At 42.3% G+C, this 18335-nt stretch overlaps 1 protein-coding gene and 1 pseudogene across 1 annotated transcript in view; both read left to right on the top strand.

Annotated features, from left to right (window-relative positions):
- rab26 (RAB26, member RAS oncogene family) overlaps positions 1–15386 on the top strand; it is a 137201-nt gene extending 121815 nt beyond the window's left edge. The window contains exons 6-9 of the mRNA XM_014158416.3: positions 5942–6007; positions 6334–6390; positions 13613–13689; positions 13897–15386. Of these exons, the coding sequence (XP_014013891.1) occupies positions 5942–6007; positions 6334–6390; positions 13613–13689; positions 13897–13999 (303 nt within the window). The 3' untranslated portion in view covers positions 14000–15386. The remainder of the gene's footprint in view (positions 1–5941; positions 6008–6333; positions 6391–13612; positions 13690–13896) is intronic.
- Positions 15387–16668: 1282 nt separating this feature from the next.
- Positions 16669–17846, top strand: LOC106579044 (uncharacterized; annotated as a pseudogene).
- Positions 17847–18335: the final 489 nt, after the last annotated feature.

The raw sequence follows: 18335 nt of genomic DNA, 5'->3' as shown, positions 1-18335 counted from the left end.
AAAGATGTAAATCTATAATTCTTTAAATGACAATATAATATTTTACCAATGTTTTCTAATTTTAATTATTTAATTTGTGACGCTGACTTGACTGCCGGTTATTGGAGGGAAACGATTTCCTCAACATCAATGCCATAGTAAAACGCTGTTTTTGGATATAAATATCAACTTGATAGAACTAAAAATGCATGCATTGTCTAACATAATGTCCTAGGAGTGTCATCTGATGGAGATTGTAAAAGGTTAGTGTATCATTTTAGCTGGTTTTATGGTTTTGGTGACCCTGTCTTTGACTTGACAAAACATTACACACAACTCTTGTAAATGTACTGTCCTAACATACTCTAAATTTATGCTTTCGCCGTAAAACCTTTTTGAAATCGTAAAACGTGGTTAGATTAAGGAGATGTTTATCTTTCAAATGGTGTAACATAGTTGTATTTTTGAAAAATTTGAATTTTGACATTTATTTGGATTCAAATTTGCCGCTCTTGAAATGCACCTGCTGTTGATGGAGTGCACCACGGGTGGCACGCTAGCGTCCCACCTAGCCCCAAGAGGTTAATGAAATGCTGTAATTTCTTTCTACTCTTCAAGTAGGAAGTGTCTAAACCAGAGGAGCAATCTAGATGACGATCAAGAGTGCAATTAAAATCCTCTGCCATTAGGACATTACCAGGAGGGGAGGCTATCAATAGAAATACATTCTCAAAGAAGTTGTGATTGCCATCATTAGGACCATAAACATTAACCAGATTAATACACTCATTCAAAAGAGTTCCCTGTATCAAATGAATCTACCAGCTGTATCAGTTATAATATTATCCACTTGAAACAGAACAGATTTGTGAATTAAAACCATCACACCACAAGAATAAGAGGAGGAACGGGATGCTATTACTTGCCCTTGACATCTCCTGTGTACTTTAAGTAGCTCATCCTTCAACAGGTGTGTTTCTTGAAGGATCACAATAGATGAATGTAGTTGTTTAAGCCTAGTAATAACCTGTTTCAGCTTGGATAGTTTACAAACTCCACGGACATTCCACAAAGTCAATTTCAGTTTTACATTTGAAGTCATTTAACCAAAGATGTAAACATGGAATAAGCTATAGCAAAACGGCATATCTAAAATATGTTTAGTAACCAAAAGAACCACATGAATATTCTGTAGTGAGGAAAATATGTAAAGATCTGTTAGAACAAACAAATCCATCATAACAGTAAAACACTAAACCCCATTCCCTTGTCTCCCTAAACGAGACACCCAACGCTTTCTCTCCCACCTCCCCCTAATCGTAGAGTGTAGCCTGCTGGATGACTGATCCATTAAAGGGAGCAGTCTAACCTAAGCGACGCTAAACAAAACAAAGTGTCTCTTGTCTTCTCTGGGCCATTACTCCTCACGAACAAAACAAAAGGCAAGATGTTATGTGAAATATCACAACAAAAGGCATATCTAGCAAGATGATATGTGAAATATCACGTAGTATTCGTTTGAAAAGTAGCAAAGAATAGCGCCACCTAAAACAGTAACGCTAGTTAGTGAAGCCTGACTAACGTTACCGTTATAGTATGGACAGTCCAAAATAGTGGTAGATGATCCACAACATCGGGTCTGCTGCTAGTAAAATGGCCCATACATACAGTTGAAGTCGGTAGTTTACATACACTTAGGTTAGAGTCATTAAAACTCGTTTTTCAACCACTCCACACATTTCTTGTTAAAAAACTATAGTTTTGGCAAGTCTACAAGTCTAAATCTACTTTGTGCATGACACAAGTAATTATTCCAACAATTGTTTACAGACAGATTATTTCACTTATAATTCACTGTATCACAATTCCAGTGGGTCAGAAGTTTACATACACTTAGTTGACTGTGCCTTTAAACAGCTTGGAAAATTCCAGAAAATTCAGTCATGGCTTTAGAAGCTTCTGATAGGCTAATTGACATCATTTGAGTCAATTGGAGGTGTACCTGTGGATGTAGTTCAAGGCCTACCTTCAAACTCAATGCCTCTTTGCTTGACATCATGGGAAAATCAAAAGAAATCAGCCAAGACCTCAGAAAAACAATTGTAGACCACCACAAGTCTGGTTCATCCTTGGGAGCAATTTCCAAACCCCTGAAGGTACCACATTCAGCTGTCAATAGAATAGTATAAACACCATGGGACCACGCAGCCATCATACCGCTCAGGAAGGAGACACGTTCTGTCTCCTAGAGATAAACGTACTTTGGTGCGAAAAGTGCAAATCAATCCCAGAACAACAGCAAAGGACCTTGTGAAGATGCTGGAGGAAACCGGCACAAAAGTATCTATATCCACAGTAAAATGAGTCCTATATCGACATAACCTGAAAGACCGCACAGCAAGGAAGAAACCCCTGCTCCAAAACCGCCATAAAAAAAGCCAGACTTCGGTTTAGCAACTGCACATGGGGACAAAGATAATACTTTTTGTCCTCTGGTCTGATGAAACAAAAATAGAACTGTTTGGCCATAATGACCATCGTTATGTTTGGAGGAAAAAGGGGGATGCTTGTAGGCCGAAGAACACCATCCCAACCGTGAAGAATGGGGGTGGCAGCATCATATTGTAGGGGTGCTTTGCTGCAGGAGGGACTGGTGCACTTCACAAAATAGATGGCATCATGAGGGTGGAAAATTATGAGGATATATTGAAGCGACATCTCAAGACATCTGACCCCAAGCATACTTCCAAAGTTGTGACAAAATGGCTTAAGGACAACAAAGTCAAGGTATTGGAGTGGCCATCACAAAGCCCTGACCTCAATCCTATAGAAAATTTGTGGGCAGAATTGAAAAAGCATGTGCGAGCAAGGAGGTCTACAAGCCTGACTCAGTTACACCAGCTCTGTCAGGAGGAATGGTCCCACATTCACCAAATTTATTGTGGGATGCTTGTGGAAGGCTACCCAAAACGTCTGACCCAAGTTAAACAATTTAAAGGCAATGCTACCAAATACTAATTGAGTGTATGTAAACTTCTGACCCACTGGGAATGTGATGAAAGAAATAAAAGCTGAAATAAATCATTCTCTCTACTATTATTCGGACATTTCACATTCTTAAAATAAAGTGGTGATCCTAACTGACCTAAGACAGGTTTTTTTTTTACTAGGATTACATGTCAGGAATTGTGAAAAACTGAGTTTAAATGTATTTGGCTAAGGTGTATGTAAACTTCCGACTTCAACTGTATAGCGTTAACGTAGTATACCATGGTAAGTTTCTAAACCTCAAAGTATCAAAGATCAGAAATTAACAGGCTACGTGTGAAAAAAATATACCATTGAATATGTGCTACGTAAGCCAAAGGCCCTTGCACATGATGCTGATCAGGCTTGCACGTGAGTGTCAATCATTTTAGTCCAAGGATATGATCGTAACTTAAGTCTTCATATAAAGTAGTCACGATGCTTCTCGGTGGTGCAGGATGAATGAATACGGTCCCGATGTGTCAGTTGACATGGTGCTAAACATCTTTGCCGGCATTTCACAGTGTTTTATGTAATCCAATGGAAGAGAATTATCAACATAACAAAAATAAACTTAAACATGATGTCCAACGTTCAACAGACAGCTATCTCGCCTGTCATATAGAAGAAACTGAGCTAACTTATGAGCTCATCCAGGCAACAAAAAAAATATATATATATATATATTTTTTTTAAAGAGCACATACAGGCTACAAATAATATCAGGAAACTTTGAGTGGACTAGCTCGCCATATTATTCACTGAACTGTTATGCTAGCTACAGTACTACAGTAGCAGCTAATATTAGCTGATGTTAGTTAGCTTGCCAACAGTCAAAAATCTAATCAAATCAAACTTTATTTGTGACATGCACCGAATACAACGAGTGTAGACCTTTCAGTGAAATGCTTACTTACAACAGTGCAGTTCAAGAAGAGTTAAGAAAATATTTAGCAAATAAACTAGAGTAAAAAAAATGTTATAATAATAATAAAAAGTAACACAATAACATAACAATAATGAGGCTATATACAGGGAGTACCGGCACTGAGTCAGTGTGCGGGGGTACAGGTTAGTTGAGGTAATTTGTACATGTAGGTAGGGGTAAAAGGACTATGCATAGATAATAAACAGCAAGTAGCTGCAGTGTACAAAACAAATGGAGGGTGTGGGGGGGTCAACGTAATAGTCTGGTGGCCATTAGATTAATTGTTTAGCAGTCTTATGGCTTGGGGGTAGAAGCTGTTAAGGAGACTTTTGGTCCTAGACTTGGCGCTCCGGTACCGCTTGCCGTGCGGTAGCAGAGAGAACAGTCTATGACTTGGGTGACTGGAGTCTCTGACAATTTTATGGGCATTCCTCTTCACATAATCCAAGATGGTTTAATTCTCCCTAGTCCAGAGTGGTGGTAAACTTCACAGCGGCAACACAACTAGGAAGAAGATTCATGAATGCCACGGATGAACACCTCGGCTTGAGAGGGAGATGCAAACTCGTGTGACCATCCATTGTAAGTCAGCCGTAGTTTATTTGAGAAGGCTATTCCATAGGCAATGTTGAGGGACCTGAGCTGGCGTGTGACCCCGTCGTAGCAATTTTCTTTTTCGGTGCAGGTTTTATTTAACCTATATTTAACTAGGCAAGTCAGTTAAGAACAAATTCTTATTTACAATGACAGCCTACCCAGGCCAAACCCTTCCCTAACCTGGATGACGCTGTGCAAATTGTGCACCCCCTATGGGACTCCCGATCACGGCCGGTTGTGATACAGCCCGGGATCGAACCAGGGTCTATAGTGACGCCTCTAGCACTGAGATGTAGTGCCATAGACTCCTGCGCCACTCAGATAGGTCAGGGAAGAACATGATCTCTTGGTCACTGTGCATCACCTTTCCCATAGCCCTGCCTTTCCGCATGATAAGGACTCAAGGAGAGGGGTGGTTTCTCAGGCTTGTATGAGCCAGAAGCTAATGGGCTCTTTCAATACGCAGTTGTCCGGCCCCAATGCCTCGGGAAGCCAACTCTCGAGAAATGCAACTGTGTCACCATTTTCCACTTTGTCAGGTAGATTAACCAGTCTCAAATTAGACTACCTGTGTAGATTGTCGAGCGAGCTTAGTTTTGAAGTAAGGTCCGCCATCTGTTTTTCCAAACTTTTCGGTCGTTGTTTTGACAGTGACGACAGTATCTTCCACCATGCTAATGCGTTCCTTTGCTTCGTCCAAGCATGTGGAGTAGGCTTGAAGGTCACGTTTAACCTCACTAATCCCTGTTAGGACACCTTCGAGTTTGGTGGAAAAGTCCTCCCTCATGGCAGAGATTGCTTCCAAAACCCCTTGGTTCTGCTTCTGGTTTTGATCGTCTACATTGTTGGTAGCCATGTCGGACTCATGGTGTGAGGACCTTGCAGGGCTAACTGTGTTAGTAGAGCTGGCTGAATTAGCAGGGCTAACTGGCCTATCCTGGACCACGTTGTCGATGCAAGATGTTCTTCTTGTTTTAGGAGGACTATGTTTAAGTCGATTCATCAAGGATGTAGATACGCCTGAAATTGTCCAAGAAAATTGCTGTTCGTGTTACGAGGATATAAAAGAAGAGATGAAAAGAAGTTTAGTCGAAATTGTCAGAAGAGCACTAAAAACGAATCCGCTCAGTTCAACGCCATAACCACGCCCATTTTATTAGTATTTATGGATGGAATACAAGTTTGTTATTAAGGCACATGATAGCTCACATGTTCCGGAAGGCATTTCTGCCAACAATAAAAAACATTTTATAAAAAATAAATGTTTACATTCAAATGCCCCTCCTGTGAAGTAGTGATGTGCAACATACGCCTAGTTTCCTGAAACGAGTCACATATCTCTCTCTCTCTTTATTTCTCTCTCTGTCTCTCTGCCCCTCTCTCTTTCCCTCTCTCCCTCCCTCTCTCCAGGCATGGCTGACAGAGATCCATGAGTACGCTCAGCAGGACGTGGTGCTAATGCTGCTGGGGAACAAGGTCAGCCCTCCCACTGAAAGAACGGATGGACGAATGGACGGACGAATGGACGGACGAATGGACGGATGAATGGACGGATGAATGGATGAATGGATGGATGGATGGATAATAAGTACATTACTATGAATTGAGAGAGAGAAAGAACGAGGTAGATATTGATGGATGGATGATGAGTGCATTACTATGAATGGAGAGAGCGCGAAAGGAGGTAGATATATGTGTCTCTGCAGAAAATAAAGGAGAGGATGCTGTTAGTGTGAGTAGATGATGAAACAGAGAATAGATGAAAGGAAATGTTTTCAGGAGATGTTTGTGATCTCTTACAGGCTGATGCAACACACGAGAGAGTGGTGAAGAGAGAGGAGGGAGAGAAACTGGCCAAGGTGAGCTGTTAGGAAAGAAAATACACAAAAACTCAATCACACATTATTGACCCTTTTGATGTCTAGGTTTCGATCTATTTTAGTCTGCACAGACCGGTGACAGTCCGGGTGACAGTCCGGGTGTGTCTTGATCTCTCGACTTATTTATTCATAGGTGCACCTTCTGTTGTTATTGTTTGGAGTCTTTTTTTCTCTTATTTTTTTTACCCAATTTCTTGGTATCCTGTAGTTGCAGTCTTGTCTCATTGCTGCAACTCCCGTACGGACTCAGGAGAGGCGAAGGTCAAGAGCCATGCGTCCTCCAAAACACAACCCAACCAAGCCGCACTGCTTCTTGACATAATGCCCACTTAACCCGGATGCCAGCCGCACCAATGTGTCGGAGGAAACAACGTACACCCAGCGACCGTGTCAGTGTGCACTGTGCCCGGCCCGCCACAGGAGTCGCTAGTGTGAGCTGGGACATGGACTTCCCTGCCGGCCAAACCCTTCTCTAACCCGGACGACGCTGGGCCAATTGTGCGCCGCCCCATGGGTCTCCCGGTCACGGCCGGCTGCGACAGAGCCTGGACTCAAACCCAGAATCTCTAGTGGCACAGCTAGCACTGCGATGCAGTGCCTTACACCACTGCGCCACTCGGGAGGCCTTTTTTGGAGTCTTTGAAGTGAGTTCGCAAAATACATTTTTCACATCGGTGTTCACAGGCTTGTAACAGTAAATTACTGTGCATGGCTGTAAGGGAGACGGACGTCAGATACCCTTGTTATTGTCAGACTGTGTAATAATAACGTAAAAAATTCCCTACAAATCTCTCTCGCACACACACACACACACACACACACAGTAAAACTCCTCTGTCACGCACGCACACAGGCACACATCAGGGTTTCTGTTAGGAAAATGTGGCGCTGGACAACGTGACCGGGAAGATTTTAATTTACCGGCCATTTTAGAAATTTACTGGACCCATGTGCATTGAGTGCATAACACATTAGCGAGTCCACCCACGGTGTTCAAAATGACAGAAATCACATTTAGATTATGGTAATGCATCTTACCAGAACATGTAACTCATGTAATGAGGCAGCCAATAAACCGTCATTTTCAAACATTTGCCAAAATGAAATTTGCAGGAAAACAGTGTTCTAAACAACGGACGTGGGAAAACACCATTCTAAACAGCACACCTGGGAAAACACCATTCTAAACAGCACAGCTGGGAAAACACCATTCTAAACAGCACACCTGGGAAAACACCATTCTAAACAGCACAGCTGGGAAAACACCATTCTAAACAGCAGACCTGGGAAAACACCATTCTAAACAGCAGACCTGGGAAAACACCATTCTAAACAGCGACCTGGGAAAACACCATTCTAAACAGCACACCTGGGAAAACACCATTCTAAACAGCACACCTGGGAAAACACCATTCTAGACAGCACAGCTGGGAAAACAACATTCTAAACAGCACAGCTGGGAAAACACCATTCTAAACAGCACACCTGGGAAAACACCATTCTAAACAGCGGATCTGGGAAAACACCATTCTAAACAGCACAGCTGGGAAAACACCATTCTAAACAGCGGATCTGGGAAAACACCATTCTAAACACCACAGCTGGGAAAACACCATTCTAAACAGCGGATCTGGTAAAACACCATTCTAAACAGCGGATCTGGGAAAACACCATTCTAAACAGCGGATCTGGGAAAACACCATTCTAAACAGCACACCTGGGAAAACACCATTCTAAACAGCACAGCTGGGAAAACACCATTCTAAACAGCGGACCTGGGAAAACACCATTCTAAACAGCACAGCTGGGAAAACACCATTCTAAACAGCACAGCTGGGAAAACACCATTCTAAACAGCGGATCTGGGAAAACACCATTCTAAACAGCGGATCTGGGAAAACACCATTCTAAACAGCGGACCTGGGAAAACACCATTCTAAACAGCACAGCTGGGAAAACACCATTCTAAACAGCGGACCTGGGAAAACACCATTCTAAACAGCACAGCTGGGAAAACACCATTCTAAACAGCGGATCTGGGAAAACACCATTCTAAACAGCGGACCTGGGAAAACACCATTCTAAACAGCGGACCTGATAGCAGTTCCATATGCGGCAGAGATTACAATCTGTTACAAACTTAGAAAAAGGAGGAATCTAAAGATGCAACAACTAGGACGGGTTGATAATATGACTAGGATTGTGCCTTTGGCATCTGGACAACGAAATAAAGTTGATAAAAAAAGGAGAGAAATGGCATAGCAGTGGGTCCAATAGGAAAGTAAATGGAAATACATTTGCCAACATTATATAATTGCTCCTATCTATACAGAAATAAATGAAATCATTCAAAATACTTCACCAGAAAGCATGACAGAGAAATCAAGGACCATTAACTTCTTTAAAAAAACTGCTGGGGATTGTTTGAAATCACAAGCTTGTAGGCCTATGCCTATTTGGGAACCCCGCAATTTGGGCAGCGCGTGTGGCAAAAGTGAGAAGCATCAAACATTTGTGTGAAGATTATGTGTCTTGAGTATAATTTTTAAATGTTGAGACAAGAAGAAGGGGAGGGGTGTGTGGCAAAGATTTTGTTGAGTTAATTTTATTTTGAGTGGGGCATGCTTATTTAAAATGGTGAGGAAGGCACTTTTAAAGAATAGCCAGGCATCATCTACTGACGGGATGAGGTCAATGTCATTCCAGGATACCCCGGCCAGGTCGATTAGAAAGGCCTGCTCGCAGAAGTGTTTTAGGGAGCGTTTGACAGTGATGAGGGGTGGTCGTTTGGTAGCAGACCCATTACGGATGCAGGCAATGAGGCAGTGATCGCTGAGATCTTCATTGAAAACAGCAGAGGTGTATTTGGAGGGCGAGTTAGTTAGGATGATATCTATGAGGGTGCCAGTGTTTACGGATTTGGGGTTGTACCTGGTAGGTTCGTTGATAATTTGTGTGAGATTGAGGGCATCAAACTTAGATTGTAGGATGGCCGGGGTGTTAAGCATGTCCCAGTTTAGGTCACCTAGTAGCACAAGTTCAGAAAATAGATGGGGGGCAATCAATTCACATATGGTGTCGAGGGCACAGCTGGGGGCAGAAGGAGGTCTATAGCAAGTGGCAACAGTGAGAGACTTGTTTCTGTAAAGGTGAATTTTTAGAAGTTGAAGCTCAAATTGTTTGGGTACAGACTTGGATAGTAATACAGAACTCTGCAGGCTATCTTTGCAGTAGATTGCAACACCGCCCCCTTAGGCAGTTCTATCTTGGCGGAAAATGTTATAGTTAGCGATGGAGATTTCAGGGTTTTTGGTGGTTTTCCTAAGCCAGGATTCAGACACGGCTAAGACATCCAGGTTGGCAGAGTGTGCTAAAGCAGTGAGTAAAACAAACTTAGGGAGTAGGCTTCTAATGTTAACATGCATGAAACCAAGGCTTTTACGGTTACAGAAGTCAACAAATGAGAGCACCTGGGGAGTGGGAGTGGAGCTAGGCACTGCAGGACCTGGATTAACCTCCACGTCACCAGAGGAGAAGTAGGATAAGAGTTTGGCTAAAGACTATACGCACTGGCCGTCTAGCACGTTCAGAACAGAGGGTAAAAGGAGCAGGTTTCTGGGCACGATAGCATAGATTCAAGGCATAGTGTACAGACAAAGGTAAGGTAGGATGTGAGTACATTGGAGGTAAACCTAGGCATATGTAGGAGGTGGAACAACATGGTTGGTTAAGGCATATTGGGCAGGGCTAGAGGCTCTACAGTGAAATAAGACAGTAATCACTAACCAGGACAGTAATGGACGAGGCATATTGATATTAGAGAGAGGCATGCGTAGCCAAGTGAACATATGGGTCCAGTGAGTGGTTGGGCTGACTGGGAACACGGCAATTCAGACAGTTAGCAGGCTGATGCTAACAAGCTAACAGTTAGTAGGCCGGGGCTAAACAAGCTAGCAGTTAGCAGACCGGGGCTGGCAAGCTAGCAGTTAGCAGACCGGGTTAGCAAGCAAGCAGTTGGCAGACCGGGGCTAGCAGTTAGCAGACCGGGGCAGGCAAGCTAGCAGTTAGCAGACCGGGGCAAGCGAGCTAGCAGTTAACAGCCCGGGGCTAGCAAGTTAGCCTTTGGGGGATGTCGCAATGGGGGTAAGTCTGTTTTTTCCTCTTCGTGCGATGACGTCGATAGCCCAGTCATGGAATTAGTAGGGTTCCAAATAGCTCTAGGTAGCTAGTAGGCCGCGGTTAGCAGAATGGGCCTTCAGCGGACGTCGCGCCTGAGGGGCCTGTTGGAATCCTCGGGCAGATTATGTCGGTATTCCAGTCATAGAGGATCGGCGGGGTTCCGTGCCCCATACCGGCAGTAGAAGGGGTCCGGATATTGTAGCCCAGGAGTGGGCTTCGGTTGCAGCACAGGAGCCCTGGCCAGGCTAGCTTTAGGCTAATTGGTGCTTGCTCTGGGAAGGAAACGCGAGCCTGGAGTAGTCACCCGGGATTGCAGTTAGCTAGTTGCGAAGATCCAGATGAAAATGTTAAGAGTTTGCGGTAGGAATCCGGGGATATGGGGGAATAAAAAATAAAAAAAAGAATAGGTCCGTTATGCTCTGGTTTGAGTCACGTTGTTCGAACTGGCAAGAGCTTTCCGAGCTAAGGTTAGCTGATGACCGCTAGCAATGGTTTGCTGACTGATAGCTGGTAGGTAGTTAGCAGGCTAGCTTCAGTTGAGGGATTCCAGATCCGAAGTAAATAGAAATACTTTAGAAAAAAAATACAAATCCATGACACATTGGGTGAGGCGGGTTGCAGGAGAGTATTTAGAAGTTGAGGTTTAGGAAAATATTTTTAAAAGATATGCGTAGAAAAAGATATATACAAGGGACACGACAGGACAAAGACGTCTGACTGCTACGCCATCTTGGATTATTATTTATTTCCTTCTTAATGCGTTTGAGCCAATCAGATGTGTTTTGACAAGGTAGTGTGTATTCAGAAGATAGCCCTATTTGGTAAAAGACCAAGTCCATATTAATGCAAGAACAGCTCAAATAAGCAAAGAGAAATTATAGTCCATCATTAATTTAAGCCATGAAGATCTGTCAATGCGTAAAATTTCATAAACTTTGAAAGTTTCTTCAAGTGCAGTCGCAAAAACCATCAAGCGCTATCATGAAACTGGCTCTCATGAGGACCGCCACAGGAAAGGAAGACGCAGAGTTACCTCTGCTGCAGAGAACAAGTTCATTAGAGTTAACTGCACCTCAGATTGCAGCGCAAATAAATGCTTCACGGAGTTCAAGTAACAGACACATCTCAACGTCAACTGTTCAGAGGAGACTGTGTGAATCAGGCCTGGAATTGCTGCAAAGCAACCACTACTAAAGGACACCAATAATTAGAAGAGACTTCCTTGGGCCAAGAAACACGAACAATGGACATTAGATCGGTGGAAATCTGTCCTTTTGGATTTTTGGTTCCAACCGCTGTGTCTTTGTGAGACGCAGAGTAGGTGAACGGATGATCTCCGCACATGTAGTTCCCACCGTGAAGCATGGAGGAGGTGTGATGGTGGGAGGGTGCTTTGCTGGTGACACTGTCTGTGATTTATTTAGAATTCAAGGCACACTTAACCAGCATGGCTACCACAGCATTCTGCAGCGATACACCATCCCATCTGGTTTGTGCTTAGTGGGACTTTCATTTGTTTTTCAACAGGTCAATGACCCAACACACCTCCAGACTGTGTAAGGGCTATTTGACCAAGAAGGAGAGTGATGGAGAGCTGCATCAGATGACCTGGCCTCCACAATCACCCGACCTCAACCCAATTGAGATAGTTTTTGATGAGTTGGACCGCAGAGTGAAGGATGAGCAGCCAACAACTGTTTGAAAGCTGGTTGAAAGAATGCCAAGAGTGTGCAAAGCTGTCATCAAGGCAAAGGGAGGCTACTTTGAAGAATCTAACACTTTTTTGGTTACTACATGATTGCATTTGTGGTATTTCATAGTTTGATGTCTTCACTATTATTCTACAATGTAGAAAATAGTAAAAAATAAAGAAAAACCTTTGAATCAGTGTGTCATAGAATAAGTCGTACTCATCGTTGAAAATGTCATACATGAGAGAGAAGGACCAAGGCGCAGCGGAAGTGTGGACACTCATGTTTCTTTAATTAACAAAACAAGTAAAGTATCCACTGGAAAAACAAAAAACAAAAACCATGAACAGTACTCACGAAATGACAGTGTAGCAGGCTAAACCAAAAAAAGCAGTGCTCACAACAATTCCCCACAAATGACAAACACCCTAATATATGGGACTCTCAATCAAAGGCAAGTAGACAACACCTGCCTTCAACTGAGAGTCCCAACCCCAATTAACCAAACATAGACACAGACACACTAGACTCAACATAGAATACATGAAAACCAAACAGTGCCCCAAAACCCCAGAATACTTAAATCAAATGCCCCTTCAACAAACACACCACCCCGAACCACATAAAACGAATACCCTCTGCCACGTCCTGACCAAACTACAATACCAATTAACCTTATACTGGCCAGGACGTGACACAGTGACCGGCAGACCACCCCATTCTCCCGGATCCCAGGGCCCGAGAGACCGGGACCCATACATCGAAAAGAACACACAGTTCCACCCACAGAACAGAAGCAGATCAACCGCCAAAAGCATTTCCAATGCCCTCACCTCATTTTGTATCATATATAGTTCTAAAAAAAATACGCACATTATTTAAATATGTAAATGTCCCATCATTTCCACAATTCACAAATAATATGCGTAGTAATGTAGGCAATTCATGTGAAGGATTGTTACCTATACCCAGGATTGTTACCTATACCCAGGATTGTTACCTATACCCAGGATTGTTACCTATACCCAGGATTGTTACCTATACCCAGTACTGCCATTACAAAGAGTACATTTTTGGCAAGCAATTACTATTTTAGCAAACAATTATTGTGATTCATCCTATAGTGTAACATCATAACCCCATAGCAACAGATGTGGGATACACACACACACACACACACACACACACACACACACACACACACACACACACACACACACACACACACACACACACACACACACACACACACACACACACACACACACACACACACACACCAGGTACTTAATACACTAAAACTGGGTGGACTCTCACTCTACCCTGTGCAGGAGTTTGGTGTGCCCTTCATGGAGACCAGTGCTAAATCTGGCCTGAACGTGGAGCTGGCATTTACAGCTGTGGCCAGGTGAGTAGGATGTTTACCACTGCTGTGTTCCCTAGAGATGACATGTCAATCAATGCCTTTTGTTTTGTCGTACGTGTGATTTCAAAATAAACACAGAGTCAAAAATAAACCTATCCAGTAAATATGCTGAAACGAGATTGAATCTCCCCGTCCTGTTCTTCTTTCTTCATTACTTTCTCTGCCCTTTGTTTTTCTCTTTTCTCTCAGAGAGCTGAAGCACAGGTCACTGAAGGAGCCTGATGAACCAAAGTTTCAGCTTGAAGATTATGTCAACAAGGAAATGAAGAGTGCTGGCTGCTGCCGCACATAAACCTGTTCTGTGTGTGTGTGTGTGTGTGTGTGTGTGTGTGTGTGTCCTATTGGCTATGAGTCTGTCTGGTGTGTGTGTATATGTCTACCGGTGTATAAAGTGTGTGTCTCTGTTTCCTTTTCCCCGTGTGTGTGTGATACGTTTTTAACAGTGGTGGTTGTGTATGTATGTGTATGGTGTACGAGTGAATTCATAATGCATTATCTTCTGCCCCCTACTGTATGATAAAAGGACGACAGTTTCAGTGCATAGGTACAGTAAGAATCACAGTCTATTAGTCTATCAAACTCATTCTGTAAAGACCACCAAAGTAGACATCAAACAACAACCTGTCAAAGTACACCCACTGGATTAAGGTGGAGCGTTTCAAGTTACAGTACCTCTGTGTCATCTTACACATTCTCTGATGATTTCTCTTCCTGGTGATATTTTGTGTCCTCATCCAAGTCCCCCACCCAACTGCAGAACTCTCCTGACCCACCTCTTCTTGCAGCTGTGAATGTATCTAAACTGTCCCCATTTGTACCCCTTCGCTCTATCCTCGTTGGAATTCCTCGCTTGGATCCATCGTTCATGATCCATTGGAGTCCTTTTGTGCAATATTACTAAGAAAGTATGTGGTGTATATATTTTAAATGATATGTATAATCTGGAGCTTTATAGTTTGCATTACTTATAAATGGTTGTCCTGTTGAGGCCAAATGGAACATGGTGTCAAGTGATGGGGAAAATCAAGAGTTTGTCAAGTAGCAGAACAAGAAACTGTGGGCTGTTTATACAATTCAAAATGTGCATTGACACAAGATAATATCAATATGGATCTTTGTAATCTATAACGCTCTATGGAAGGGTTTGTTCAAATGTTTAAATGTTGTTTATGTGTTTCTGTACAGGGTGTCCAACATCATGTTATTGATATTCTGGAGGCAAAACATCTGTCCTGTATTAGAATACAGTATTGTTCAGTATCCCTACCTTGACTTTATTTCAGAAATGCTACAATTGTATCTATATCATTCTTGTCAGAACCATGGTATTTTGAAGAGATGCACTCCGCAAATCTGACCTTCTTATCGATTTACAACACTTTTTAATTCAGTGGATTCATCATTCTGGATGTATGAAGAGAAATGTATGTAATTCCCTAATGTAAATGATATTGAGTTTCATACTGTTTTTTGTTCATGTTTAACTGAAGTACTATAACGCTCAATGAAAGAATATTGCTGGAATATTGAATAATGTACAGATGACAGCAAATCATTCAATGTTTTGATTATAGAAAAGAGTGTAAACCTACTGTACTTCTATAATCCACTCAGACACAGTAAGTACATTTTTTTTTATGTAACTTCAGTACTCACAATAAAGTTTAAGATGCACAGTAGTGAATGATATGATGTTGATTTGCTCAGATCTGAGTCCAATCTATGCATGCTTCCACAGCACCGCCATCTGGTCACGTTAGGTCAGTTCAAGTCAGTCCAGGAACGTTCTTTCCATTATCAAGCCAGCGCTAAAGACACACACCCAAATGGTTGACGAGGACGGCAGTCCATTTATTCTGCTCTTTATACAGTATTGAGTTGAAATGAAATGATGTTCACCTTTAAAAAAACAGATTCCCAGGAAAACTATAACTGCTGTTTCTTTCTCGGTTATCTTTTAACAGTCACGTTTTCATTCAAGTTTCAGGTTTTAATGTCACGAGCACACGTACAGAGAAATGCCTTTCTTGCAACGTCTAACCCCAACAATGTAGTAATCAATAAAAATGTAGTAATAAATATAACAAGGTAGAACAAAAACACGTGATATCTTACAGAAGCATAGTCAAAGATGTTTCTGTAAGATAAGAATTAGAAAAACAGAGTTTAGATGAATCTAAAATAAAACCGCCTGTGTCCTTCCTCGTGTGTGTGTGTGTGTGTGTGTGTGTGTGTGTGTGTGTGTGTGTGTGTGTGTGTGTGTGTGTGTGTGTGTGTGTGTGTGTGTGTGTGTGTGTGTGTGTGTGTGTGTGGTGTGTGTGTGTGTGTGTGTGTGTTGGAAGGGCAAGTGTGAGGTGATGTTTCCTGTCAACATTGATAATGGGACAATTATAGTCTCTGTCTACTGTCTCAGTTGTCACATTGAGCTGCATTTCCTGTAGCAGTGTCTGTAGGTTCATTTTAGGCAAATCTGCATCTATACCGTCGGTCAGTCGGTATAGATGCAGACTGATGGAGGAGGGATAGACTGATGGAGGAGGGATAGTTGACAGTTATTGAAATGGTGGTAACCTTACAGTGAGGTACAGGGATGTCGACAATGTGACACTTCACCTCGGCATGTTCCCCCACTTCCATTCAGACCCTGTGTGTCGAGATGAGAAAATAATCCCTTCTGCATCCCAACGATTTCTCCAGATTCCACAAACTTGTTAAACTCAGTATCGCAGGTCAACCGGCAGAGATTCTTCCAGTTGCTTTCAGAGCGCTTTTGGAAGTTCAGACACTGAGTCTTACTTGCTCTTTGAACTTATCAATTTATTCAAATCCGTTCAAAGATGTACATACTCTTAAACAGTTAAGAATACAATGTTCGTTCTCTGCAATAGCTGTAGATGCATTTGCTGGGATGAAACAGGTGACCACTCTTACGGTAGCCATAAACAGCTTGTCAGAGGTTTTATGTATGTTAATAACTCCCTGCACCTGTCAGGCAACATTGCCACTTTGAGTATCCCAAACTGGAGCACCTCTAATGGTTCTATTCATGAGAACCCACGTTTCTATAGTCTTCATGATATTGTCTTGACTTCCCGTCATCTGAAGACCCTAGGTAGAGGCGTGTTTTGAAGGTTTTAAGAACTTTAATCTCTTAGCATACCTCTAAATGATGTACTGCAACTCTCAACTTCTTATGTTTCATTGACTATGGACCATATCAACTTCTCAATGTCTGCTATTCAAAAATGTTCAACAAATATTTATTGATCTGAGTTTTATCCATGTCTTGAGGAGTTTGTCTGTTTCTTTGGACAGTACTAGATTCACATCCCCTTTGTAAAACTCAACATAGTCCTATCTTGTGGTTAAAGGTATTCTCATTGATGTACAATAATATTCTTAGCATACATCATAGCCAATTCTGTTGCATGAAAAACCTGGAAGAACTGGACTTGAAATACTTTGCCTTATAGGTTTTAAACCTAGGCGACATATCTGAAATCCAATAATTAAATGTATTTGATCTGTACTGCTTAGAGTACCTCAATCTGGAGATGAATCCACTGGTGAACAGTGAGGCATTATCTTTTGCTCACCTTAGTTCAATACAGAATATGTCTCTTGGAGACCTGAAGTTCCCTCCAGAATTCAAGATTGAGCTCAATCTGACGTGTGTATTTGGCAGCATACCTCTGGGACTGACATACCTCTACATCAGCCTTGGCATGAGGCCCATGACTCTCATTATTGGGGTCGATGGTGACCCGAACCCAGGCTTGGGCCTGCATACGGCGAGACAGTGTCTTTTCAGGACAGTGAGTGGCCTTTCATTGACGCTGTCGTTGAGCATAGTGGATCCTGTGTGGGTCCGTCTTTGCTGGGAGCTACTTTTAAGTTCCTTCAACGCTTCAAGCTAGAATCGAAGCCCTCAGATTTATTTGTGGATCTAACCAGTCTGAATACACTTGTGCACCTGAGGGATTTGCAACTTAACAGGAGTAGATCTCAATCAGCAGACTGGTCTTGTGATCATGTTTCACAACTTGACCAGACTGGAGACTCTGATGCTCCTAGGCTGCAGGATCGACTACTTGGAAAAGGACCTTAAAGTCATAGATAGAATTATGTTTGGTTATTAACAGTGAGCTCAAATCAAATGTTATTGGTCACATACACGTGTTTAGCAGATGTTATTGCGAGTTTAGCGAAATGCTTGTGTTTCTATCTCCGACAGTGCAGTAATATCTAACAAGTAATATCTAACAATTTCACAACAATACATACAATACACACAAATCTAAGTAAAGGAATGGAATTAAGAATATATAAATATTTGGAGGTGCAATGTCAGAGCGGCATAGACTAAGATACAGCAGAATCGGATAGAATACAGTATATACATATGAGATGAGTAATGCAAAATATGTAAACATTATTAAAGTGGCCAGGGATTTCAAGTCTATGTGTATAGGCAGCAGCCTCTAATGTGCTAGTGATGGTTATTTAACAGTCTGATGGCCTTGAGATAGAAGTTGTTTTTCAGTGTCTCGGTCCCTGCTTTGATGCACCTGTACTGACCTCGCCTTCTGGATGATAGCGTGGTGAACAGGCAGTGGCTCGGGTGGTTG

Source organism: Salmo salar, chromosome 19 (assembly GCF_965601325.2).
Source record: "Salmo salar chromosome 19, fSalSal1, whole genome shotgun sequence".
Lineage (NCBI taxonomy): Eukaryota > Metazoa > Chordata > Actinopteri > Salmoniformes > Salmonidae > Salmo > Salmo salar.
Note: the sequence above shows the minus strand (reverse complement) of the source record. Positions and strands in the feature narration are given on the sequence as shown.